The 24,846-nt window shown below is 38.3% G+C and overlaps 1 protein-coding gene across 1 annotated transcript; it reads right to left on the bottom strand.

The window, feature by feature from the left end:
* Positions 1-5,538: 5,538 nt before the first annotated feature.
* Positions 5,539-24,413, bottom strand: BRMS1L (BRMS1 like transcriptional repressor). Its single transcript, XM_066188448.1, has 10 exons — positions 24,203-24,413; positions 20,350-20,440; positions 16,916-17,043; positions 14,178-14,257; positions 12,794-12,890; positions 12,339-12,422; positions 10,923-10,987; positions 9,500-9,539; positions 8,656-8,782; positions 5,539-7,071 (listed from the first exon to the last, which is right to left on the bottom strand). Exons 1-10 carry the CDS (start codon positions 24,336-24,338, stop codon positions 6,948-6,950), a joined length of 972 nt encoding a protein of 323 aa, XP_066044545.1. The 5' UTR covers positions 24,339-24,413; the 3' UTR covers positions 5,539-6,947.
* Between the last annotated feature and the right edge of the window lie 433 nt (positions 24,414-24,846).

Genomic DNA, 24,846 nt, shown 5'->3' with positions numbered 1-24,846 from the left:
TCAACTTCGATCCCCCGAGGTTTTGGGCATGTGCCCATCCCTACCTCTCATTTTACATGAAAGGTTGGAAATTATTTGGTTGCTTTAAACAAAGTCAGGAATCAAAAGAACATTGAACTGATTCAGCCTTTAGGAAGTTGTAGATGGTTTAGGAGTCAAGTAATTTGCAATAACATTAATAAGCATAAGAACATAAGGGTAGTGTTAGCCACAGAAAATTAGGAATTTGGCATTTTACAGATCCTTTTACAGTGTTGGAGCACAGCATGGTGTTAATTTAAGACAAGAGGTAAATTGTGACAATTTTTCATTACCATGAGATAATACAATATTTCTAGGGATAACACTTAAGAGTTTTTCAGTCACAGTAGGCTTTGTAGCTATGAGAAACTCCCAGCAACTTTGTTGAAAGACAGAAAAATGGTGCCTTCAGAAGTCTTGCCAGTGGCAGGTATCCTAAAATATTGAGGATTTAAATGTGTTTAAACACCCCTGACCTAACCCTGCTTATCCATCCCCCCAAAAAGGGAGGGAAATCAATGCACTTTTCTAGGGTTTGGGGGGATTTTTTTTTTTTTTTAAGATACGTACACTGATAGACTTTGTTAGCTGGACTAATGCTTCAGATGCTTTAGAAATCTGTGTAAATACAGCCAAACAGAACAACACACACTCCTACACCTGAGGAATAAAAGGCAGGCAGATCTCAAATAAATTACCAGCCCAGAAAATTTTAAGAGTTCAGTCTTTTTCTCCCTTTTCTCCATTTCCCTTTTGGTTCTGAGTGAGGAGGGATGTTGGACACACTTTGCCTCTGCAGCCGAGCTGGCACTCTGGGACCGCTCAGCATTTCCTCCTGTTTGTTTCCACCCCAAGATGCAGAGCTCTGGAAATATGTGTGCTAAATCAAGGCTGCTATGTCCTCAGCAGGACTGTAAGAAATTATTCATTCCACATAGAAGGCTGGCAAGCAAATGCAGATGTGACACAAAAAGTACTTCCAAGGTCCACATTGTCTGGATAAGGTAGATTCTGATATTAGCCATGTTTTGGCATAATCACCTGAACTTGAAGTCATACATTTAACTGAGTGCAGGATTTCTTTGACTTTTCACTCACTCTGAAGGAAATAAAAGTAAGAATCATATACCTTTTTTTTTTTTTTTTCTTGGAAGGGTGATGTTGATAGTGTGAAATACAAAGCCAACCAATTTCCATCCACCTCCCAGGGCCACACACTGAGATGTGCTAAATAAGAGACCTTACCATGGAAATAAGTCTCCTCAGTTTAAAAATAGCAGAAGGTAGTCACCTACAGAGTTAAGCTAACAGAGAGAAGTAACAATCACTGCTACATTTCTGAACTTTAAGTCGTGAAATTTTATGGCAAAAGAATGAGAAAGAGAAGTCTGAGAACACGAGTTAAACTTCTTTTAAAATTAGTGTTTCAAGAGAAACCTCAAAGTGCCCTCTCCTGGCACCTGGCACTAACTGCGGGCTCTGAACCATCCTAAACCCGCAGCACTTACTATCTAGTTAAAAGGAAGTTCTTTTGACACACATTTTTTGTCAAGAAATTGTCTTTACTAGCTATAGAGCAAGGGTAAGAAACTCTTTGCCTATTCTCACAGAACAACAAACATTGAAGTGATCTGTTAAAAAATATTTTAAAGTGTTCATACTGTTTTGGTTTTTTTTCCAAAAAAGGCATGTGCTTGAGATTCATTTAATTGCATTATTAGCATCACATAACATTAATGTTATTAATCTGCAAAAGTATGGATGCAAATTTGCACTGCATTACTTGTTGCTGATTATTATTGACAGTCCTTTTTATAGATTCACCCTAGGAAGGAAAACATTTTTGGTTCCAGTTAACCGAGCACAAAAAGTGCAGCAAGTGAAAGTTGCATTAGAAAAATAAACCTGAACCCCCTCTGTTTATTTCTGGGTTTGGTGTTGCAGGTTAAAACACTCATTCCATTGTCCCACCTTTCCTAAACACTTTCATCAGTGTAAGAGGTATGTTTCATCTTATTTAATTACATATTTTGTTTCTATGGCAACTAGACAGAAGCTAATCCATTTCTGTTCCTTCCTAAGCCTTTACATAACGACTTTCTTTCACAGTATAGTAGGAAAAGATAATCCTCCTTTAGAACTCCGAGTACTGTTCTTTCCAAATATCCCTTAATTAGCATGCGTTAGGATTAAAACCATTTGTAGTTGTGCTATAACTAAGAGAAACTGTGAAAAAAAATCTAACAGGATCTAGACCGAAAACTCGAAACTACCATCAAGTAGCTTCAGCATAAATTTACTGCCACCTGCAGGCAGGCTTTCAATATCCTGGATCTCCAGAGCACGGGAGCAGGGGGACGAAGGGAAAGCAAATTTGATGTTCCAACTCCAGCTAATTGATTAAGATTTATTTTACTTACAGGAAAAGGAGAGCCCACTAATGTTGCCCTATTTAATGAAATAATGCCGATTCTTTTAATTTCTGTTGTCCTATTCCAGCTTACTTCTATTTGAGAAGACAGTGGTGATGTCTGAAGATTTTCCTTCTGAACTGACACTGTAATAAAAGACACAAATTCTACTGCTGCTAACCACCTCTTGAACAGTGTGCTATCCATATTCTTCTACTTTTCAAAGAAATTATTATGTTCTAAAATTTAAGCCAGATTTTTTTTAAAAATCTAGTAAGTCAAATCTTTCAAAAGGTATCTCTGTGGTCAAAATACAAAATTTGGAGATTACTGCCTTACTAAATGGCTTGAGTCCTATACATTTATATTCTTTCACACAGAGAAACCAAACTGAAAGAGCAACGCTGACACTTGTAAAGCTTACAAATATCAAACATAAAGTTTACCTACAAGGCCATTTTTGGAGCCATTATCATCTGAAACAATCCTAACTTACAAAATCATACAGTATTTTCTCCTATCGGAAACTAATGCTGTCTCAGTCACTGCTGAGGGTAACTAGGGCTAAATTACTCATCTTACCAATTTTTTAAAATGCTAGTGCTTAACACACACTTCATCCCTTCATTTGTTCCATCTACCCATCCAATCTTTATAGTGCAGTAGGAATTTTTTCCTCTCAACACTGCATTCAGCACCACATCTAACCTCAGGTACTCTGCCTGCTAGTGAATCTGTCAGATTATTTTCAGCCTTCAAACCTTTCATGCAGCCTCTGGCAAAAAAATTAAATTTCTGGAAGTGAGGTCTGCAGGGCTGCCAGCACACTGAAATAGGAGTCAACTCAAAATAAAAATTTTCAGCTTTCCAGGCTGGTAGTTCCAGAAAAAAACCAGTAGTGAGTCTTAAATACTGGAAGTCACATTTGATCCATCACAACCATTTTCCGTGCAGAGAAACAAAAGCATACATAATGCCATACAAGTACAGTTAGGCTAGCTTTTCCAGGAAACATACTTTTGCTTCAATTACAGGCTGCAAATTCCATTCCAGAGGTAATATACCAGCTACCTGGTCTTAATTCCAGCAGCAACTGTGCCTCTGCCGGGGAATAGCATAGTTAAGAACTTTCTTAGGAATGACGATTTGCCCTCAGAATAGAGCTTACTTTGCCACGTGTAAAAGGCTGTGTGACAGGGCTGTCATCTGTCAATCTCTTATCATAGATGGATAGAAAGGCTTGGGTTGAAAGGGACCTTAAAGATCATCCAAGTTCCATCCCCTCTGCCGTGGGCAGGGACACCTTCCACTAGACCAGGTTGCTCAAAGCCTCATATGGATTAAAGCACTGAAGATTTTAGTTACTTAAATGCAAAGTCTATTGGACACATGGTTTCTTTCTCCTTACCTCTCTTCCTTGTCCTCTAAAAAAACAGGGGGAAAAGAAGGCTGCTCTTTCCCACAGTAATATTTGAAGAATTTCTCCAGGAAGTTGTATTAGCATGTCTCTCTTTTGCTAAAAGTCTAAGCCTATTTTTTTCTTTCCACTTAAAAGAAAGAGGAAAAAAAAAAACAAAAAAAAAAAAAAAAAAAAAAAAAAAAAAAAAAAAAAAAACCAAACCAAACCTCACACAGAACAGATTGAACCTACTGCTGAAAGACAGCACAGGTTATCAAAATGAGTGAAAATTTCAGTTACTTAATCATCTCTTACCACTTGATGGGGGTGGTGAGCTACTTAGACAGGCCTTGGCTTACAAATACAGAGTAAGATGTTCATGGACTATAAATAGCCCAATTCTATAGTTTAAAAATAAACACACTATGATAAAGTGCCAAAATTCAAATGCATTTGGAAAGTTTAAGACCTGCTTACTATGAAATACCTAAGCTAAACTCCATGTGATACTTATACAGTAAGTATTGTCTGGTTAAATCAATTGCATTCCAACTAAATATATCAGACACTTCATTGAGGGAAAGATGAGTAGATCAATTTCCTTTGTGTGTTTGGCAAAAACCAAACTGCATCTCCTCTGAAACATAACTATTGATAGAGAAGCCTTTTCTACACGTGTACAGAAAGTTACACTTGGTTGTAACTTTCTGTTGTACACCAAGTTGTACTTGGTGCTTCTTGTTCTTCACTTACTTACCTTTTCACAAATTACAGAATTCCTTGCAGCACTTCACAGATCTAAATCCTATTTGTAGGTTAAAACAATGCTACCAAAGCTTGGAAAGTTTTAATGTAGTGGTGTGAAAGATAAAACAGATGGACAAGAGGCTAACAACATCTCTTATTTCAAAGGCCTAAAATCTGTGGAAGACCCCTCTTACATTTTATGTTGGATCAAGAAAAACATTAACTGTTCAAATATTAAAACGATACAGAGCATGTACCAAATATGATTCACCTAAGCATGAAACAAATAACCAGTTATAAACAAAGACCAAGCTCACAGCTCTCCCATCACAGAGGCAGAAATGGTGACATTTCAAAAAGGAAAGCCACAGCTCAGTTTCCTGTACTTTTAGTAATAGAACAGGTAGGTCCCAGTTGTCTGATCACTAATCTCCATACTGCTATGATTATTACCTCTCATATTGATATGCATTATATTTATTATTCTGAATTAAGAAACCACACTCATGAAGTGTCAGTCCAAACTGCAGGGCTGTATGAAGCAAAGTTTTGCTTTGTAGATCAGATCAGAAAGAGCTGCAGGAATAATCAACTGCAGCTAGAGGGATGCAAAATACAGAAGAGGTAAAAGGAAAGTGGTGAATCATAAAAACAGTTTAGAATACTCAGCATAGCCTGAATACAAATGATTTCAAGTTATGAGATTCTTAACAGTGCTTATGTTTGATTTATAAATGTAACAGAATAAAGTTTCCATAAAATATTTTGTAAAAGTCTGTAAAAACAAACAAAATCTATACAGACAAACTCTCAAAAATCAAAAGAAAAAAGTGCAAGTCAAAAGTTTTTTTAAAAAGCTTTAGGCCTTCTGATTATTTGAAAATATTTCCCTCTGCCATTTGGTAGATCAACAATTCCAACAAGGCTAGAAAATCAAAGAGCGAAACAACATAAAAGATGTCGACTACCACAGATCATTTATTTATATACTAAGTTAAAAAATGCAAATATTTAATTACAAAAAGTTTATCAAACAACTGTATACATACAGTTTATATTGTTAAAAGCCAACATGTCAATCGATACTTATGTACATTTGATTTATAATGTCATACAATTGTAGAAAAGCATCACTCAGCAGAAATTGGCATTTGGAAAGTACTTACCACCCTGCACTAGAAGAGACAATTAATTTATATGTTACAATAAAAATATTTATTTGCTGTGATCATTTAAAGCAAATGGAAGCTTTATTTTCTCCAAGAAAAAATCATCATAAGTGGAGATTAAAGTGCACATAACCAACGCATTAACAATTCTTCAGCAATCTCATCTATCATTCCAGATGCTCGAAGCACATCACAGTAACATCAAGCATTTAGGACTTTTTCCGCCGTGGCTGAAAGAGCAAGACTATAAAAGACATTCAGCTTCCTAAGTTGCATGAAATACTTCTGATGTACAGTAAGATGAAATGGGGTACAGAAATTTTGAAAATAGTGTTTGGTGAAAAACTGATTCTCCCAGATATATGACTTCCTGGGGAAATACTTTCCTTTCCTAACTAAAATTTGTCATATTTCATACAGCTGTGGACCAAACATGCAGGCCATGCAACAGCATTTATGTAACCATCCCCCCAATCATTCTTTGTGGGCTACATATAACACAGGTTGGAGCAACTCTGTCTACCTTATGCATAAATTTTGCTGGCAATCAAGAACAAACATCACCAATGATTTGTCTGCTATAGAATAGGGTCCTACACTAGAAAAGTGCTCTTCAAAAACATAGTTCAAAATATTGGCTTTGTCTCATTACAAGCAATATAGTAACCCTTACAAAATATAATACAGTCAGTACTAGCAGAGCTGTGGGGGACAATAATTATAATAAATCAGCACACTTTGGATGAAAGAATGCCTATGCGTGTTACAATCTATTCAAAAGCAACAGCTGAACAGGCTAAATTTACATCCACAAGAGAAGCATGACAGTCACTGAAAATAAAGTGAGTTGCTGGTAATTATGGTTATCATTTTTCTCACACCAACTGGTCACCAATGGAATAAGAATTTTTTTTTTTTTTCAGTTTACAAATTATGATAAGTTTTGAAGCGTTATACTTGAAGAGCATACTTCATATCTTAGGCACTGGACCCAGTTTAGAGGCAAAATGTCTGTTAACAGGATTTACCCTCCTCAGGTTTCTGAAGGCCGTCCATATGAAGCTTACATACAGCACGACCAATACACATTAGATACTGCTGTAAATATATAAGGAATACAAAACACTATTAAATACAATTTTCACCCCATGGCACATCACGCATGGCAATACCACTTGTTTCATATCCGGTGAGCAATGGTCAGTTGTGGTTATGCTTTATTGAATATTTTCCTTTCTGTAGCTGAGAAATATACAGCTTAGACTTGCTTCCATCCGGTCTTTTAAACCAAACTTCATCATGGTTAATTGTTGTAATTATGGCACTACAGAAAACGAGGGAAGAAGGGTCAGGGAAAGAAAAACAAGAAGAATTTAGAAAGCTTATAAGCTAAAAATAATCTCAAAACTGCAGCTGTATTTCCACACACTAAATGAAAATATGCATTAGTTGTAACTGCTAGGCCCAAAAGATACTAGCACCACTCTAAGGATAGCTTTAACAGAATTCCTTGGCAACTGCATGTGTCTTTAGCGAAGGTAGCTAATGTTTCAGCCGTCTATTTAAGTCTCTTACAAGAAAACTCTAACAGGTACAAAAAAGAACAACAATCACACAGAGAAAACACAACAATAAACTAACCATAGTAAAACTGAAATTACATTGAATATGAAGTACTTGAAAAAAAGTTGAACAACCTGAAGCCACGATTTAAAGCACAAAATGTATTCGACTCTTACTCATTATACCAAGACCATAAGAAATAAACTGAAAACTGATTTAGTGATTCACTGTTAAACAAGCCCTGCTTTTACGCTCCTTTAACACCAATAGTGAAAAAAACTCTTTCCCCATACCCCACAGAAAAAACACCATTTAGTAGATTGATGTGGAAAACAGAAAGCACAAAACCAAAGATTAAAACAGTTAATAGAACAGAGATCTATATCATACTGAGGTTGACAACTCCCTTTAGTTGTAGAAGTTGCAGGGGTCTCGAAAGCCCAGGAAAGCTCCACTGCAGGATTGCCCTGTTAAGCATCAGCTTTTGGCTTTTGTCAGACACTGGATCCTAAGATCTTTACTTGGTCCAGTATAACTGCTGTGTTCTGCTAAATTGATCCAGAGTTTTTTTAACTTCAGTCACCATCTGTAGTTTACTGAAATACCTTCCTGTTTCCGCCCTGAACACCACAATCACCAAAATTTGTTCCTCTTCACCATATACAAGGAAGAAGAGGAACTGCAAGTTCTACAGTAAGCTACTGACATATGAAATCAATTTTCCTGAGTACATGTGCGTATTTAATCAACACTGGGCTTAGACTTATTTGCCCCATTCAGTAAAAGGTAAAATACATTCAGACTTTCAGAATTTACAAATATTATCTATACAGAGAAAACACATTTATAGATCTTAAACATTCAACCAAATTTGAACTCTAATATTTAGACTGTTCCAAGGTAGAACCTTTCTTAAGAGAAGAAAATACCATTAAAAAGCTCCTCTCTTCTTTCAGAGCACTAATCAATGGAAAACAAAGCTTATCTTCAACAGCATAAAGCGTTTTTACTTAATTAAGCATTTTTGAGTGGACCAACAAATCAAATTCTCAAAGCAACAAATACCCAAGATACTAGAAAAAAAATTACTCAAAGGCTATCAGACAGTTGTAACAGCTTAAATTGTTTGAGAGATCCTAACTTGACAACCCTTCAGCCAATTCCAACCTTTACTAGCCTCTTTCACAAGTCAGCATTCATCTGTGGTAATGCCTACATTCCAAGATGAACTCGTAAATGTTACTGAGGTGGCAGTATTCCCACACAGGCCTTACTCTTCAAAGCCATCATCCTAGTTATTGCTTAACATGAATGTACAGAGCTGCATAAACTAAATCATGTTTACCTTGTAGGACATTCATCTTTCTTGTCAATGCATATCGTCTGCCCTCGTCCATACCACTCGCCATCATAATAGAGTCTTCCTTCTTCAGATCTAGCACTATGAAGATGCTTTTCTAATTTGACAGGTGCTAAATTGAGCAATGAAAGTGATTTAATATTGACTTCACAGAAATCAATTAGGTGGTTAAACACAGTTTCATCAAGTTATTTACATAGAATACACATTTTTTCCAAAAGCAGTCTGTCTTTTAATAATTGCATGAAAATGGGAAGCAATATACTTTTTTATTTCCAGTCAGATAATTAGACGTTATATTTTCATTTTCAAACAGAAGCTATCACCTACGTTCCTACTGTCCCTTTTCCTCCTCACCTCCAAATAGGTGATTTTACTTAGCAAGAACATGCTTCTCACTTCAGTACCAAATATGAATACCACTCATTCCCCACAGCTCTGCTTTTTCAGGCTTGTAGCTTGCAGACAATGTGAGCATCCTTTGAAATGCACCTGTAAGGTCCAGATGCTCTCAGTTTTCTGCTTAATCTTGTGCAAACACTGGCACAGCTCGCTAATACGAATATAAGTATGAAGTAAACCACTGTTAGAAGCCTGAACTTTTGTTGATAATTTTCTAGAATGTGTGTCAACAGAAACAACAGCAATCAAGCAAGCTACAGGTATCAGAACCTGAGACAGGGGAAAGACAAAAGCCTCATCTTCCAGCTACTTCATCCCATCCCCCATCACTACACCAGTACTGTAATAAATACAGTCTGCCTGGATGTATTTTGCATCATTGTACACAGTAAGTTCTGTCTTGTGAAACTGGACCATGTTTACTTACGTTCTGGCTTTACTCTGTGTGGCCCCAGCGTAGCCATTGCCTTGAAACACAAAAGAAAATTGAAGTTAGTCAGCAGGCAGAGTCATTTTGTCTAAACTGCCAGCTCTAGCTGTGGAGCAACATGCAGTGGCATTTGCTTTTATATGCAAGTATATACTTGCATTTACATGCATAAAATACAATGAGAATTCCAAAATAGAAATGTGTTCAATAGTGACTCAGTAGCTAAATAAAAAAAGCATTTTGAGGGTGAAAAAAATCACCTTCTTTATTAAGTTCTGATTTCAATAACTCAAGCTTTTCTAAGTGAAATCCTCAAAATTGCTCTTATGTAATTCTGTCAAGAAAACACAAAATTACATTAACTCATTCTGAAAAACAAAATGCTATATGAAGAATCTCATCTTAAAAAAAAAAAAAAAAAAAAGCATTTAAGAGTTTTTGGGGGTTCATTTGTCTGCTTTTTGGGGATTTTTAAAATTATTTCCAGAAAAGGCAAAACCCTAGCAGATGGGTAGATTTGTTGCTATTGTTTAAAATTATGTAAAACTGCAGAGAAGAACTTCAGGGAAAAATATTTTGTGTCTCTTCCTCTGATGTGACAGAAAGAGAAGAGTCAGACAAGTTCTCACATAAAGGTCACATTTTACTTCTTGTTTAGGAAATCAGTACAGGGGAAAAAAAAGGATAGAAACTGACTCAGAGCCAGCTCCCCACCAAGTTTTTGAATGCACCTAAGTGGTCTGCTATTCCATAAGCTGGGAAGCACTAGGATACTAGGGAAAGCTTTCTGACTGCAGGAGCAAGACAAGGATAGCATTTCATTACAGCAAGACCTAAAAAAGGCATTATGCAATTGAAAGTCGGATTCATTTTTTCAAATACATCAATTGACTAAACAAATTTCTCTTCTTATAAACCAAGATTCTCTTGTAATCTGAGAAAAACACAGTTCCTCATTTTTATGTAAAAAAAAAAGGAGAGGTCAAAGCACAGAAATCTTCTTAAAATAAAAACTTTATTCTATGAAAACATGCCATATGAGATTTTAGAACACCTTCACGTACAGCAAAATTCTATCAGTTTATGCTATCATAGTTTCTATCCAATTAGCCTGAACTATGAGAAGGCAGAACCACTTAACACAGGCTTTAGGCTCACTCTCCCATGAAAAAACATGAACTCCCCATTTTAGAGATCCAGATGCACGCCCTTTAAAGGATTCCACAGTCTGATTTAGGTAGAATCAGAAGAAATAGCAGTAACACAGACCAAAGTGAAAAGATTAACTGACTGAAGAAATAAAAATCTATTGAGTGTTTTGACCATGTAAGAAATCCAGTTCCATATTTTTAAGCAGCAAAAGGACTAGACATTAACCCAGCTAAATCCAAAGTCACTGGCATTCATCCTTTCATCTTACCTTCCTTATTGTTGTCCAGTCTTCAAGTATATCAAGGTCTTGTAACATATAAACTATATAAGGGCGTGGAAATGTTAGGGAAAACTCTTTTAAACAGAAATAATAAAAATACTCTGATGTTTGTAGAAAGATATCATTAGCTCAGTTCTGCAGATCTTTCACAAAAAGTGTACCAATACGAAGTAAAAGCTCAATGCAAACACATCCCTCTTTGAATACTGCAACCTAGAAGTACACTGTAAGAATTATTACGAGAGGTAATAATAGTATGTAGATATTCAAGCTACTGGAGTTCAACCTAAGATAAACAGCTGAGATACAACCATTCCATTCCTAACAGTTCGAAAACTATTCTATTTGCAATAAGTCAAATTACAATTAAAATTCATTGCAATTGCAATGTACCACTGCAAAACAGCACCTACACTAGCATCAGCTTAAATAAAATAATTATTTTCACAGTATTCCACAACATGTATCTTCAGGAGAAAAGTATGGTCAGCACCACATATCTGAATATCAGATATCCAAAAAACAGGAGGTAGAAAGTCCCCTCCCTTAAACTATCAACTGCAAAAGAAAAAAATGTGTATTAGAACAATGCATGAACTTCAAGTCAAAATTCCATATAGTACAGCTATTCCATTACAATAGTCTTCACTTTTTACTTTGTTTCTCCCCATTTTATCTCTGAAAATTAAGTTTAGCAAAAGTTTCCATGGATGTTTAAAAAAAAAGTCTCCTAAAATGGAGAGCAAGCTTAAACTTAAAATTCCATTTGAAATTTTAAAAATCTTCAACCATTTTCAAATTTTTTTTTCTCTAAATAGCAAAAAATTACAAATCAAAAGCTGTGTAAAATTTCTAGGTATTTGCTTTGCACAGATCTGACAAGTTCACAACTATCTCTAAACTACAATCAAAAAGAACAAATTCATTTACTTCACCACTGAACGGATTTTTAGCTTTACAAACTGCCTGAAATTGCTGAGATTTTATACCTAATACTGGATTCATATTTTTGGTTTGGAATATACTCTAAAATCGCAAGGTAACTTGTAACTCACAGAATCCAATGCTATTTATATGGTCAGTTGGTGAAGTTCAAGTGACCTAACTTGATTCTGCTTTTGTCTTGTAACTCTATTTTTCTTTATGAGTTATAAAAATCAACTTTTAGAAACATTTTTACATAAAACTAGTAGCTAGGTAAGAGAATCTTCATTTCAATTTCCATGACGGGATGGGTGTGTCAACATGGCTTCTCTAATCTGAATTAGAATAATGTCTGCCAAACAAGAATCAGTTTTGATAATGCCTTATCACTTCAACTTGATATTAATGACACACGTAATAAAATTAGCTACAAAACTGCAAACACTACTAGAAAGAACCATGGTTTCAGTAAAAGGATATCTGATACAACAACAGGTTTCTTCTTATCTGGGCTAAATGGATCCTTCCTTTTCTTCCTGGACTGGAGCTCATCATTCCATAATTCTGAAAAGATATAATAAGAACATGCAATGAATCAGAAACATTTTCATATTTAGCTCTCTTTATAGCAGAAAACATTGTCCACAAATGAAAAATAACATTTTCTGGTGAGACGCTGTTTCTAAACAGAATAAAGGAGTTACAAGATTATGTAGGCATAGATTAATACTCTCAAAAGACACAACAGACGCTGACAGCTATAAAACCAAAGTTAAAGTTTAAATTCAACCCCCTGCCTGAAGTCTACAGCTGAATAGTGTTCTAGCAGATAACCTAAAACTCACCAGAAATACTATGTGTACAGTTAACTAATTAGTAGCCAGCAGATTAAAAACAAATAAAAAAAGAAAAAACCAAACTGAATTTCCATCTACCTGAGGTAATGTCAATGCTATGTCTGTCTTCTTCAAGTCTTCTAATCTTCTCTTCTAGTTCACTTTGTACAGTATCATACAAGAGAAGCTTCTCACTCTATAAAAGTAAGATTACAGATTTTTACATTACTAAATTCCATAATCTAAATATTGACAATTTAAGGCATGAGTGGAAGGAACATAAGAATAGCTTTTTTAGAAGCCACAAAGCATATGATATGTCCCTCTATCCACTTTCTTAGCATGAGATCCTAGCTCCTTAAAGACAGCACACTCACTTAACACAAGTGAAAATATAATTACATCTTTATCTAGATAGATAGCTAGAGACAGATAGACATATATGCAAAGCCAAACTAATAAAAAGCTTTTCAACGTCTTCATTAACAACTCAGATACAGGACTCAAAGGAATACTAAGTAAGTTTGCCAACAACACTAAACTGGGAGGGGGCTGCTGACTCCCTCAAGGACAGAGAGGCCCTACAGAGAGACTTTGACAGATCAGAAGGCTGGGCAATTGCCAACCAAATGAAGTTAAAAGAAGAACAAGTGCTGGATTCTGCATCTAGGACAAGGTAATCCTGGATGTACAGACAGACTGGGGAATGAGAGGCTGGAGACAGCACTACAGAAAGGGACAGAAAGCTGAGTCTGAGCCAGCAGTGCCCTGGCAGCCCGGAGGGCCACCCTGTCCTGGGGTGCACTGGGCACAGCATCACCAGCTGGGCAAGGGAGGGGATTGTCCTGCTCTGCTCTGCATTGGGGCAGCTCCACCTCAAGTGCTGGGGGTAGTTCTGGGTGCCACAAAATAAGAAAGCCATTAAACTATTAGAGTGTCCAGAGGAGGGCCAGGAGGATGGTGAAGGCTCTGGAGGGAAAGCTGAGGTCACTTGGCCTGTTCAGCCAGGAGGAGACTGAGGGGAGACCTCCTCTTGGTCTTCAATATCCTCACAAGGGGAAGTAAAAGGGCAGGTACCAACCTCTTTACTCTTGTGACCAGGTACAGGATTTGAGGAAAGGGCAGGAAGCTGAGCCAGGGAAAGTTTAGGTTGGATATCAGGAAAAGGTTCTTCACCCAGAGGGTGGTTGAACACTAGAACAAGCTCCCCAGAAAAATGGTCCCAGGTTGTCTGAGCTCAAGGAGTGTTTGGACAGCACTCCTAGACACATGGTATGATTCTTGGTCCTTCTAATTCAGCACATTCTATGATTCTAATTTTTAGATGCTTTGAATAACCTCCTGCATGGAATTAAATATTACACAGCAATTGCATTCAAATAGCAAATAACTGCAATAATAAAAACATGCACTCAACCTGAAAAGTATGACAGACAGTAAAGTTAGATGAGATTAGCTATCAATGTGAAATAGCTCGTACAACCTCACAGTGCTGTCGAGAGGCTTGAATTTCACATTCATATTTGTTCTTCACAGATTCCAGACAAAGCTCTCTATAGATACCTGTAATCAGACAAATTACAGCAATATTACTTTCTTTAGCATATATCCACCTTCAGTATTCTATTTTAAGATGGCCTGCAAGTCCCAACACATGCACACAGTGGAAAATACATATATATTACATTAGGCACATTGGCTGGCTGCTTTAAAAAATAAAAATAAGAACAAGTAAATCCTTAATTCTGAAGATCTGAGAAAAATTAAATGCTATTTCAACTCCTTCTCCTTTGAGTCAGTAAATTACACCAGTGGTCAGACTAACTTTGGAAAATATGTCTATTTCTTATTTCTGATCAAACTATCCTGAATATTATCAGTTTTCAAACTTAACTACTGAATGGCCTCTTCTATTTTCTAATTAGAGTTTAAAATAAGGTTTTGGGGGTTTAAAACAGCTGGAAAACTGATTGAAAGAAATAGGGTTTACAAGTTAATATTTGGAGTAAAACTTACTTTATAATGCATGACCTAAATAAATTACATTAATTAACAAGACTGCTCCATTCTTAAAAAGTCACCTTGTGATAAAGAGTACCGCTTCTAAGTATTAAAAGCATTTTTAGACATTTCTGGAAATGTGTCCACTAAGCAGCTGAAAAAAAAACCCCTCAGGTACCTGAAATGTAATATCTGGCAAGCACCAGTAGAACTTGATTTAATATATTCAATGCATTCAACAGAGAACACTTATTTTGCTTCAGATTAGAAACTTGAGGAGTCCAGTTTGCACACACAATGGTGGTGTCTTGCAACTGAAGAACTTTCAAAACCAACTTCCCATATAATTCAACTTACTATAAATGAACACAGTACTAGAGGAACAAAACTACTGGTAGCAATCCCTCTGAAAAATAAACCACAAAGTATTGTGTCAATCATCTTTGCACAGTGATGCTATTCTGGAACTCAAAATGTTTTTTCTTACATTGCTATGTTATGCTGGCTTTTATTTTCTTCATATTTATGGCTGACTGGCATATTTAGGTCACTGTGTATTTGCCTGAAATTGAAAGATATAGGTATGAACCATTCTAGAAGAACAGCTGTTTTTCTGACTTGCTATAATTGTCAAGATACACATTTTGTGTGAATAGTGCCTTACAGAGCTGAGGAACACAAGTTTCCTTTCTAACACAGATGCAATTATATCTGAAGTTTAGCTAAATATAGTTTAGTTTGGGGGTTTTATCACCACTTCCTCCCCTTTCTTAGGTAACAGTGGGTCTTTATGGGTTACCTGCTGAAACTCAAGTCCTGCTATTACCCACTTCTGTCAAGGCACTCGAACAGTAAGAGCAAATAAGCCAGTTCTGTAGTGTCTTGCTTTTTATAGAATAACTTTATCAAGGTCATTCAGTTGGCGAAAAATGGGAAAAAAACTCTTTATTTTCTATTCTCAACTTCAAAGAAACTGTTGTTTTTAAGCTGAGCTTTTTTTACATTGAAACATGGCTCTTCAATGGTGCTGAAGACCAATCAGGAGAATGTGTAATATGCATATCCCATACCCACCTACCTGAAAGCACCGATGGACAGCCACACTTAAAACTGAAAATGGAAAGCCTGGATTAAGGCTGCTTTTATACCAAACCCTTTCCAAGTTCAACTGAGATCCTTCTGCAAAGCCCAAGTGGGCTACTTAGGACTTGTCACGTAAATTTGGGCTAAGAACTTAAAACCCAGAACTGCTGGATCAGCAGCTGAGAAAAAGCATTACAGGCAAGATCTGGAGGGAGAGAAATGCAATGGATCATAAGATTTCAAATTCTCAGAGTCAGAAGAACCAGCGAAGACATATGGAAACAGCACTAGCACTATGAAAAGTATAAAGTGGCTTGCCATTTTTCAGTTAGCCTGCACCATGTTTCTGCTAAATTTCTTAGAAAAGACACTGCTATAGCTTCTCTGGCTACAGAGATCACAGGTGTCTGTCTTTTGGCTCTCTGGCAGCCTGTGTTGGGTAACCCTTAGACACCTGAATCCTCCTAACTGAATCAAGCTGTAACATGAAACAAATTTACAGTAGGGAAGTACAGAACTTTGTCTTCCTATAATATTACCATTTCATATGATTGTGTATGGTTGTATACAAGAAGAAGATAAATGTTCTTGCCTTCTTCTATGAGCACAAAAACCTGTATAAACATTAGTTTTAGTAACTAAAATTTAACTTAGATAAAAGCACCAAAGACAAGAGGTTTTTCCTCTTTTCCTAGAAAGAACAGAATAGGAGCAGAGCAGAAGAGACACAGACTAGAAGAGCAGGAAAAAATGTCATATTAGATAGCAAGCATTTCATGACATAGCACCTACATATCTCTTAAAAAATTACCATTATGTAGACTTGATCTCAAACCTTCTGACTAAAAACTTATTAGCTTTTACTGAGTAATTTTGTTCTTACTACTCAAAAACAGGCAGATATTAAATGAAACATAAAAAAGCCATATTTTAGTGTGATGTTATCAGGCAACTTATGCAAGGAGGTAAGCAACATATTCATTTTTACTTAAAAACTACTTCATATTTAAAATTATGCTACAATATTTCTAACTTTAAAACACACTCCTTCAACAATTCTAAAGAAAACAAAGATTGACCTTAAAATGCATAGCAAGCTTCTACTTTGACACAGCAATACTCATTTTACGTGCCTACCTGCCACCTTGGTTCGGATTTGCATATTTTCTTGTAAAGCTGCCAATGGTTCTAAATATTCAGGTGCTTTTCCAGCTATGACCTCTTGCAGCTTTGCATCCACTTGGCTTAATCTTTCTTTGTAAAGTCTTAAAAGAATAGAAATAAAAATATGTATTTTATTTAAAGTAAAACACAAGGTAGAAGAAATGTTTTTAAAATAACTATTTGTCATCCCTTTGTTAATGCTATGGAACACTGAAACAAAATGAGGATTTGCTAGGGTTTGAATTTTCCAATACGTATTTTCTTTTTGAACAACACTGTCCATGTCCATTAAGACTTTCTGAAAAGCAAATGCAAGTAAGTGCAGAAATGTTAAAGCTGAATGTATCTCCAACTCTAAGGAAGAAGAACAAAAATTGCACATCTGTTAATAATAGGACATGAATCAACATGGAAGAGGAGATGAAAAGGTGCTACAGTATATAAGAAAAAACTGGGTTATGTCATGAGAGAAAAAGACAGTTTGTGGATAGAAATGATCATTCATATTTGTGTTCACACATCTGCTCCCACACTACCATAAACCAGGGAAAAAGAGATGGAGGCGCTTAATGAAGCAAACCTCAATTCATCTCCTATGAAAATCGACATGTTGCTTACTGTTACAAATAGCATTGTAACACTCCTGCCAAAAGGAAATGTATATAAAATATTTTTATTTTACCTGAAATTTAGTCATTCCATAAAAGCTGATATTTTCTGGCAGACAATGAATCAATCTGCTTGCACTTTGAAGAATTTAATGTAATATCAATTACAAACATTTCAATCTCAATAAAGCTCCACTTATTTGTAACTGTTAGTGTTCCACGTTAGAATCATCAATATAACTAATTCTCCCTGTCCTCATTTTTCACCTTGCACCCTACAATCAAAAGATGTAAAATTAAAGCAAACATGTACAAACTCTGTAAGTGATACAAACACATCAGATGTTACCTGCTTAATCAGATACACCAGATGTCCTTGGGACAAAGATGCTGCTTTTTACTTATTTAAAGTGCACAGGTAAAGTAATTAATTAGACAAAATATAGTTCATGTATACTGATATATCAAGACCTCTGAGAAATAGCTGCCTGTTTACCTTGCCACCAGGATCTGCAGTTAGCTACCACAGCCTGCAGCTGATCAAACCCCAGCTTGCTGGGCTTAACCCTTGTTGAGCATGCTCTGCACATGGCGGTTACCACAGGGCTACAGCAGAATTGTTTAGCCAGACCATAAGCCTGAGTGCACAGGGCACCTGACTGAGTCAGTCACTAACATTTGATTACACAGCACCAAGTACCAGCTAAATAAGAGCAAGCAGTTATGGACTGGGTGCCACAAGCACTTGGTACCATGCAGCAGTTGATGGACTGCAACTATTTATCCAGTACCTTCAAACAATGATTTGTCCAAAATGAATAAATGTTACCAAACCATCGTAAATGCTACTTATAAAATCCAAATTCAATTTCCCTGAAAGGGAGGAGGAGGCAGACCCAGTCATTACACCATCTCTGCTGCTAGTTGTGACAAAAGTCCCATTGTTTATGCATCTACTTCTACTTTCCCAATGTTATCATCTCCCCATTCACAGCTGCTTCTCCCTATACTCACTTTTCCATCATTCTAATGCTCTATTTCTGATATTCCCACCATCACTGTTCTTCCAGCCCACACAAATACCTCTATCCCTCAACTAACCAACGTGTCTCTACACCTCCCTCCATATACCACAGCTCAAACACCATGTGTAAGCCCTAAGCCCCCAAAAGTACTTGCTTCCTTCCTCATAAGACCACCCTCTTTCATATTCACTCCTTAAAGATCTGTTTCCACAAATTGTTTTCAGTCATCCAAGCTGTTCAACAGATGGAAGAGTAAAGCTGAACTCAAAAGCTGACAGTTTTACAAATGCCAAACCACTCAGTACCAACTGGATCCAGTACTCATCAGCTGGCTGCATTTCCCAGGTTTTTCCATGCTCAGCCCAAAAAACAGCCGGACAAGCAGTCTTCTCAAGACACTGCAGCAAGGAATTTCTTGTTGGGCAATTCTTTCCAGACCCTTTTATTTCCAGACCTCACAGAGCCCTGTTATGCAAAGCCAGTTATATGTCTCAGTTCTGTAGCAGAAAGAACTATCTCACAATATAAATATGCATCTGAACCATAATAAAAACTGACTAAAGTTTCCAGTTAAAGCCTATGCCCAAGAACAGATCAGGTCTTCTCAAAGTTTCATTTACCTTACTAAGTGAGTTGCCAAAATGCCACCAAATTTCATCTAGAACAGAAGCACCTAACTCGAAGTTAAAACAAATTTAACTTCCCATACACTGCTGGAGCTTGTCCAAAGAAGGACAATGGAGCTGGTGAAGGGTCTGGAGCACAAGTCCTGTGAGCAGCAGCTGAGGGAGCTGGGGTTCTTTAGCCTAAGGAAAAGGAGGCTCAAGGGAGGCTTACTGCTCTCTACAACTACCTGAAAGAAACTTGTAGCAAGGTGAGGGTCAGCGTGTTTTACCTGGTAACAAGAGGCAGGACTAGAGGGAATGGTTGCACCAGGAGAGGCTTAGATTGGATATTAGAAAAAATTTCTTTGCTGAAAGAGTGTTCAAGCACTGGAACAGGCAGCCTAAGGAAATGGTGGAATCCCTGAAAGTGTTCAAAAATATGCATAGATGTGGTGCTTAGAGACATGGTTTAGTAGTGGACCTGGCACTGTTAGGTAAATGGTTGGACTTCACGATTTTAGAGGTCTTTTCCAACCTTAATGATTCTATGATACAAATGACAGTCTGTAATACAAATGACAGTAACTTTTGAATAACTGTGGCTATTAAGTTTATCTCTTAAGTAGGTTTTTACTAGCTACTTATGTAGGCATTATGGCAGACAGAGATAACAGTATTTTCATTTTATCTTGTACTGGTACCTGGTTTGCAGTAATCACAAGAAACTTTCATTGGTACCAACTATAAAAACTATTGCTACTGCAAAAAAAAACCCCAACCTGATTTCTTACTTAGCAAAGACAATGCACTTAGGTCTGTCCCAAATATATAAAAGTATGAGAATGATATTGAATGAATAAGTAATTAAACAAAATCTCAAACTTCCCTAAAATCCCAACTCCTTGGTTCTACTAGGGAGTTTGATGCAATAGACCCAGACTAGCCCTTCACAGGAACATTTCAAAACCATCCTCATAGCAAAACAAAAAATATGTGAATACACAGAAGCATTCTGGAGCAACTGCCTGTCAGTAATTTCAGAATTCCCAGTCCCCACTCTTCTCCAAAAGTAGCATCCACATACATGAAAGACAAGAAACACCAGCTGCACACAATATTTTCATGGAATGGATCCTCAAATGAGGCACTTGAAACATTAAAATACTTACTGATCCTTAAGGTCTGTAAATTGCTTTTCAAGATTGGACATTTCATCTAAACATTCCATTCTTCTTCTTTCACAGTCCTCATCATCCATTTCTAAGAAAAAAAAAATTAACAATGGAATATATAATAATAATAATTAATAGATATAAAAAAAAAACAACCACTTTGCTAAGCAATATTCAAAAGTCAGATAAGTGAAACTGCTTTATAATAGTATCTGCAGGAATTAGCCCTCTGCAGTTACACTACAGCTGACCATTATCAGCCAGTGGAAGGCATGCAGAAGGGCTGGCCATGCATGAAGGAACTGTGACTGAACTGCTGCAAACAGGCCAGAGGCTTGACAGAAGGCCCTGTCCTAAGGAGCCCTTATTTATGTAAGCTGTTACTCTGGCAAGAAAAACCCTACCTCCTGACAGAGAGGCAAAGTAGGATCCTGCACCCAGCAGGGATCACTCTTTTTCGCTATAAACAACTCTGAACATTTTGCTTCTTCCTCACTCCCATTTTTCCAACCAACATGTTCAACTGCTTTATGTTGTCTCCTACACCAACTCCAACACCAACCAACTAGAATGCAGCATGCAAGTCTTCATTCTTTTTGTTTTGCAAAACAGGATGGCAATTTGTAAAGCTGATGAGGTAAAAGGAGTAGCTTCGGGGCCACTAGCTGCTTGGAAGGATCTTATTAAATCAGATTGTCTGCTCAGCCCTCTCCGCACTTCTTCCTGAAATCAACACAAGTTTTTAAGACTAAAAAACATAGTAACTTTCTCTGCCTGGATCTGAAACCCAGCAGTCAGCACAGCAATACCAATCAGCATTACAATGGCACCTATGAGTCCAAATTAAAGATCCAGCACAGTCTGTCATACTACTGTTAATACAATCAAACAGGGCATAGTTTTAAACCACAATATAATCTGAAGTATTTGAAAGCAGAGCAAGAAAATTTCAAGACAGAACTTAAAAAAAAAACATGAATGGGGAGAGTGGGGCAAGAGCATATCAGGTTGTTAAGAGATATTATTTGTATTAAAATATTATTTTCAAAAGTAAGGCAGAACCCTAATCCCAGAAGAAGGCAGAAAATCCTATTAAAGAACAATGTTTTTATTTGACTGTTTGACACAATATCCAAGCCAAAATCAATTCAGCAACTTATAATTTGGCCAGATTCAAGGAATGTGGCAATCATATTACTCAGTGTTGTATATAGTGTATTTCTGTGCTACAAAAATAAAGCTTCTTTAAAATGTGAAGGCATCTCCCAGTGAAACCAAACAGGAACGAGCACAGGGATACCGTTTTTCCTCTTTACTCTCAAACATGTTTCAAATGTGTTCTGCTATGCTTTTGATTACTATGGTTTTTGATTAGTATGTTTTACTAAGGAGTTCACTCATAAGCTTTTCTTAAAACTTAACATGGATTTTATTGTTTGTGTATGTTTAGAGAGTGCAAAGCAAAGCAAACTACAACTGTAACCCTGGCTGAGGATCAGAGAACACTCACTGTTGGAGGGGAAAGGGACTGCATCTTAGATTTTAAACTTGTGTTGCAAGGAAATTGCTATTCATTGGCATCTGAGGGTATAGCTGACTTCCTTGTAGATAGAGAAATAACACACAGCTCTCTCCACTCTCCTCTCAGCTACAAATACTCTCAAAAGCCTTTGACCTTCTGCCTAGAAGTCTTCATTCTACCTCTCATCCATACTAAATGTCAATTCACATGCCAAGTTGCTCTTCAAGTGTTTCGTCTCTATTCTTCCTCCAATAAGACACATAAAATGATGAAGATTCTCAGAGTCCTGACATATCTTTAATTTCCCACTTACGGAATTTCTTCCTCGTGGCCTTAAACAACACACAGAGACTATGGAATTTGCATTGCTGAAAAAGTAAAATGTTCTAAGATCAAATTGCATGGCTTTCCAATTGAAAATTTACATCACAAGAGGTGGAAGACTGCTCATTTCATATTAAAACAATTGCTGGTAGGCCCATCCTGTCTCAACACTTCAGATTTACCATACAGTTTCATACTGCAAAAAGTATTTAGGGTACTTCTAAGCACTTTCAAAATCCCAGCTGTTTTATCTTACTATGTTCAAGCAGTGCAACACAGTAATTAGGGCAACCTGGTTTAAAAATAAAAAAAAAAATCTACACAGCACTTAAAATGTAACAGTACCTAAAATAGCTTTTTTTAATAAGCTGTGGCCTATATAAAGTGCTTCAAAAATGGCCAAATTCTCCTCTGGGATAGTGAGCATAACTTGTGGCTTTTTAAATTCATCCCTAAAAACCTATTCTGTATCCCAGTCAATAAAACACCTGTACTAAATACATAACATCAAAATGGACAGGCTAGAAAGAGTGCCAGTTCTCAAGGATGAATTATGCTTCCTCTAACAGCACCTTTTGTCTTCTCAGGCATCTACTGGAGACAAAAAAAAAAAAAAAAAAAAAAAAAAAAAAAAAAAAAAAGAAGGTTGAATGCAAGTAAAGCAAATGACAAATTTAAGAAAAAAAACATTATGCATTTCAATTGAAACTTATTTCTTGGGGTACTAATCATTTTAAGGGTGTAGAAATAATATGCTTCCAAGGAGCATGTCATATTGGTCAAGACACTGAGACAAGCATGTAATTTTCTGTAATCATCACACTTTAAGCACTCTCTTAAAAGCATTCTTCTGTGGAATGCAACAAAAATTATCTGTAGAGCTTCTTGTACTGTTTTAAAGAAACACGAACAGGCTATGTTCACCTAAACCACACTTACTCCTTTGTAATCCCAGACTCTCAGGCACATGGTGTGACTCTTGGGGTGTCTCCTGTGCAGTCAGGAACTGGTCTCAATGATCCTTCTGGGTCCCCTCCAACTCAGCAGATTCTATGATTTTAATTTGGCGATACAGGGGTCTCAGCACTAAATCACTTAAGCCGCCAGAACCACATGTCAGGACTAGGGCTGGTCCTGGTCCACATCAACATCAGGACTTTTCTCAATTCACTAACCCTGTCCAACTCCCTTTCCATCCACTGTCTTGCACCTCACCACTATTCAAATAAGGCACCACAAACTCCTACTGGTTATCAACTGGAAATACGTTTTAAGATCAAAGACAGAAAGTAGTAATCACAAGGCAAGTTTGAGCAGATAATAATAACCTTCTTAATAATACAGTGGGGATATAAAAAGTGATCCTTTCAAAGCTAGATTTCATCTACTAATGTAATTCAAAATCTACAGTCCAGAAGGAAACTATGGAAAAAAGAAAGGACCCTCAACTGAGCAGAGGCTGAAGTGATTTGCAAAAGAGGCCAGTGGTATTGACAGGGCTTCCAATATCCCCTCAAAGGCAGATCTTAAAACACCTAGTTGAAATTCATGAGCTTGCATGGAAATACGTGCTGATATATACGGACGTACACACGTGTTCACGTATGCAAACGTATGTATATAAATACCAAGCCTTTAAGTGGACACCTCAGCGAGGAGTCCCCCTGCGAGGACGCACTCAAGCCCACGGCTCTCGCACGGTGCGGAGCAGCGCGGCCCGCCCCGCCATGGCCGGGCGCCAGCCTGCTCCGGAGCCGGGGCTCACCGGGGTTCCCGGCCCGTCCGCCCCGCCCCGCTCCTGCGCCCTGGCCGGCGGCCCGGACAGAAGCCGCTGTGCCGAAGCAGAGGCTGGGCCGGGGCGGGGTCACGGGGGGAGGGGAAGGAGAGACACCGACAGCCCCCAGAGCCGGGGCGGAACCGGCGTGTCCCGGGGGCAGCACCGAGCGCTGAGTGAGCCGCCGCGGCGCCCTCTCAGCGGCGCTGCCTTGCGGGCGGCTGTGGTACCTGAGCTGTCCCCCTCCTCGGAGACGGACGAGCTCTCGGTCTCCTCCTCCTCAGAGCTGCTGCCCTCGTTCTCTCCGTAGTCCACCTCCATCTCATCGTGATTATTCTCCTTCTTCTCCCGGGAATGGACCGGCATCGTCCCCGCGGCTGCTGCGGAGCCCCGAGCCCGCCCTTCCCGCCGCCGCTCCGCCGCTGCCACCGGCCGCTCCGCCCCGCCCGGTGGCTGCGCGCCCGCCCATTGGCCGAGTCCCGCCGCCGTCTGGCGTCACCACGCGCGCGGCGCTCTGGGAGTTGTGGTCCGCCCTGAGGGGACAGGGCCGGCGGGGCGCTGTGAGGAGCCGGGTCCGTGACGGCGGCGGCGGCTTTTCCGCCCCTCTCCCGTCCCGGGACACTCACAGGACTGCTCGGCGCCGAGAGAGGCTTCATCGCGGCCGGGCAGAGTTCGGAGCGCTATATACGTGCCCGCGTCTCCGCAGGAGGCCGAGCGAGGCTGTGGCCCTGTACGGCAGGGGGTTCGATCGTGCCCGTTCCCTGCCCAGTAGCGGAGGGGCCTCGCGGGGCCTCACGTGTGCCCCCACACCCGCCTGGCTCCTGCCGAGGAGTTCTGCATCCTGGCAAGGCGTCCCTTGCAGCTCCGATCTCAG

This window comes from Chamaea fasciata, unplaced genomic scaffold, assembly GCF_029207755.1.
Source record: "Chamaea fasciata isolate MVZ Bird 193981 ecotype frontalis unplaced genomic scaffold, bChaFas1.0.hap1 SCAF_7, whole genome shotgun sequence".
Taxonomy (NCBI): domain Eukaryota; kingdom Metazoa; phylum Chordata; class Aves; order Passeriformes; family Sylviidae; genus Chamaea; species Chamaea fasciata.
This window is presented reverse-complemented; position numbering and strand designations above follow the sequence as displayed.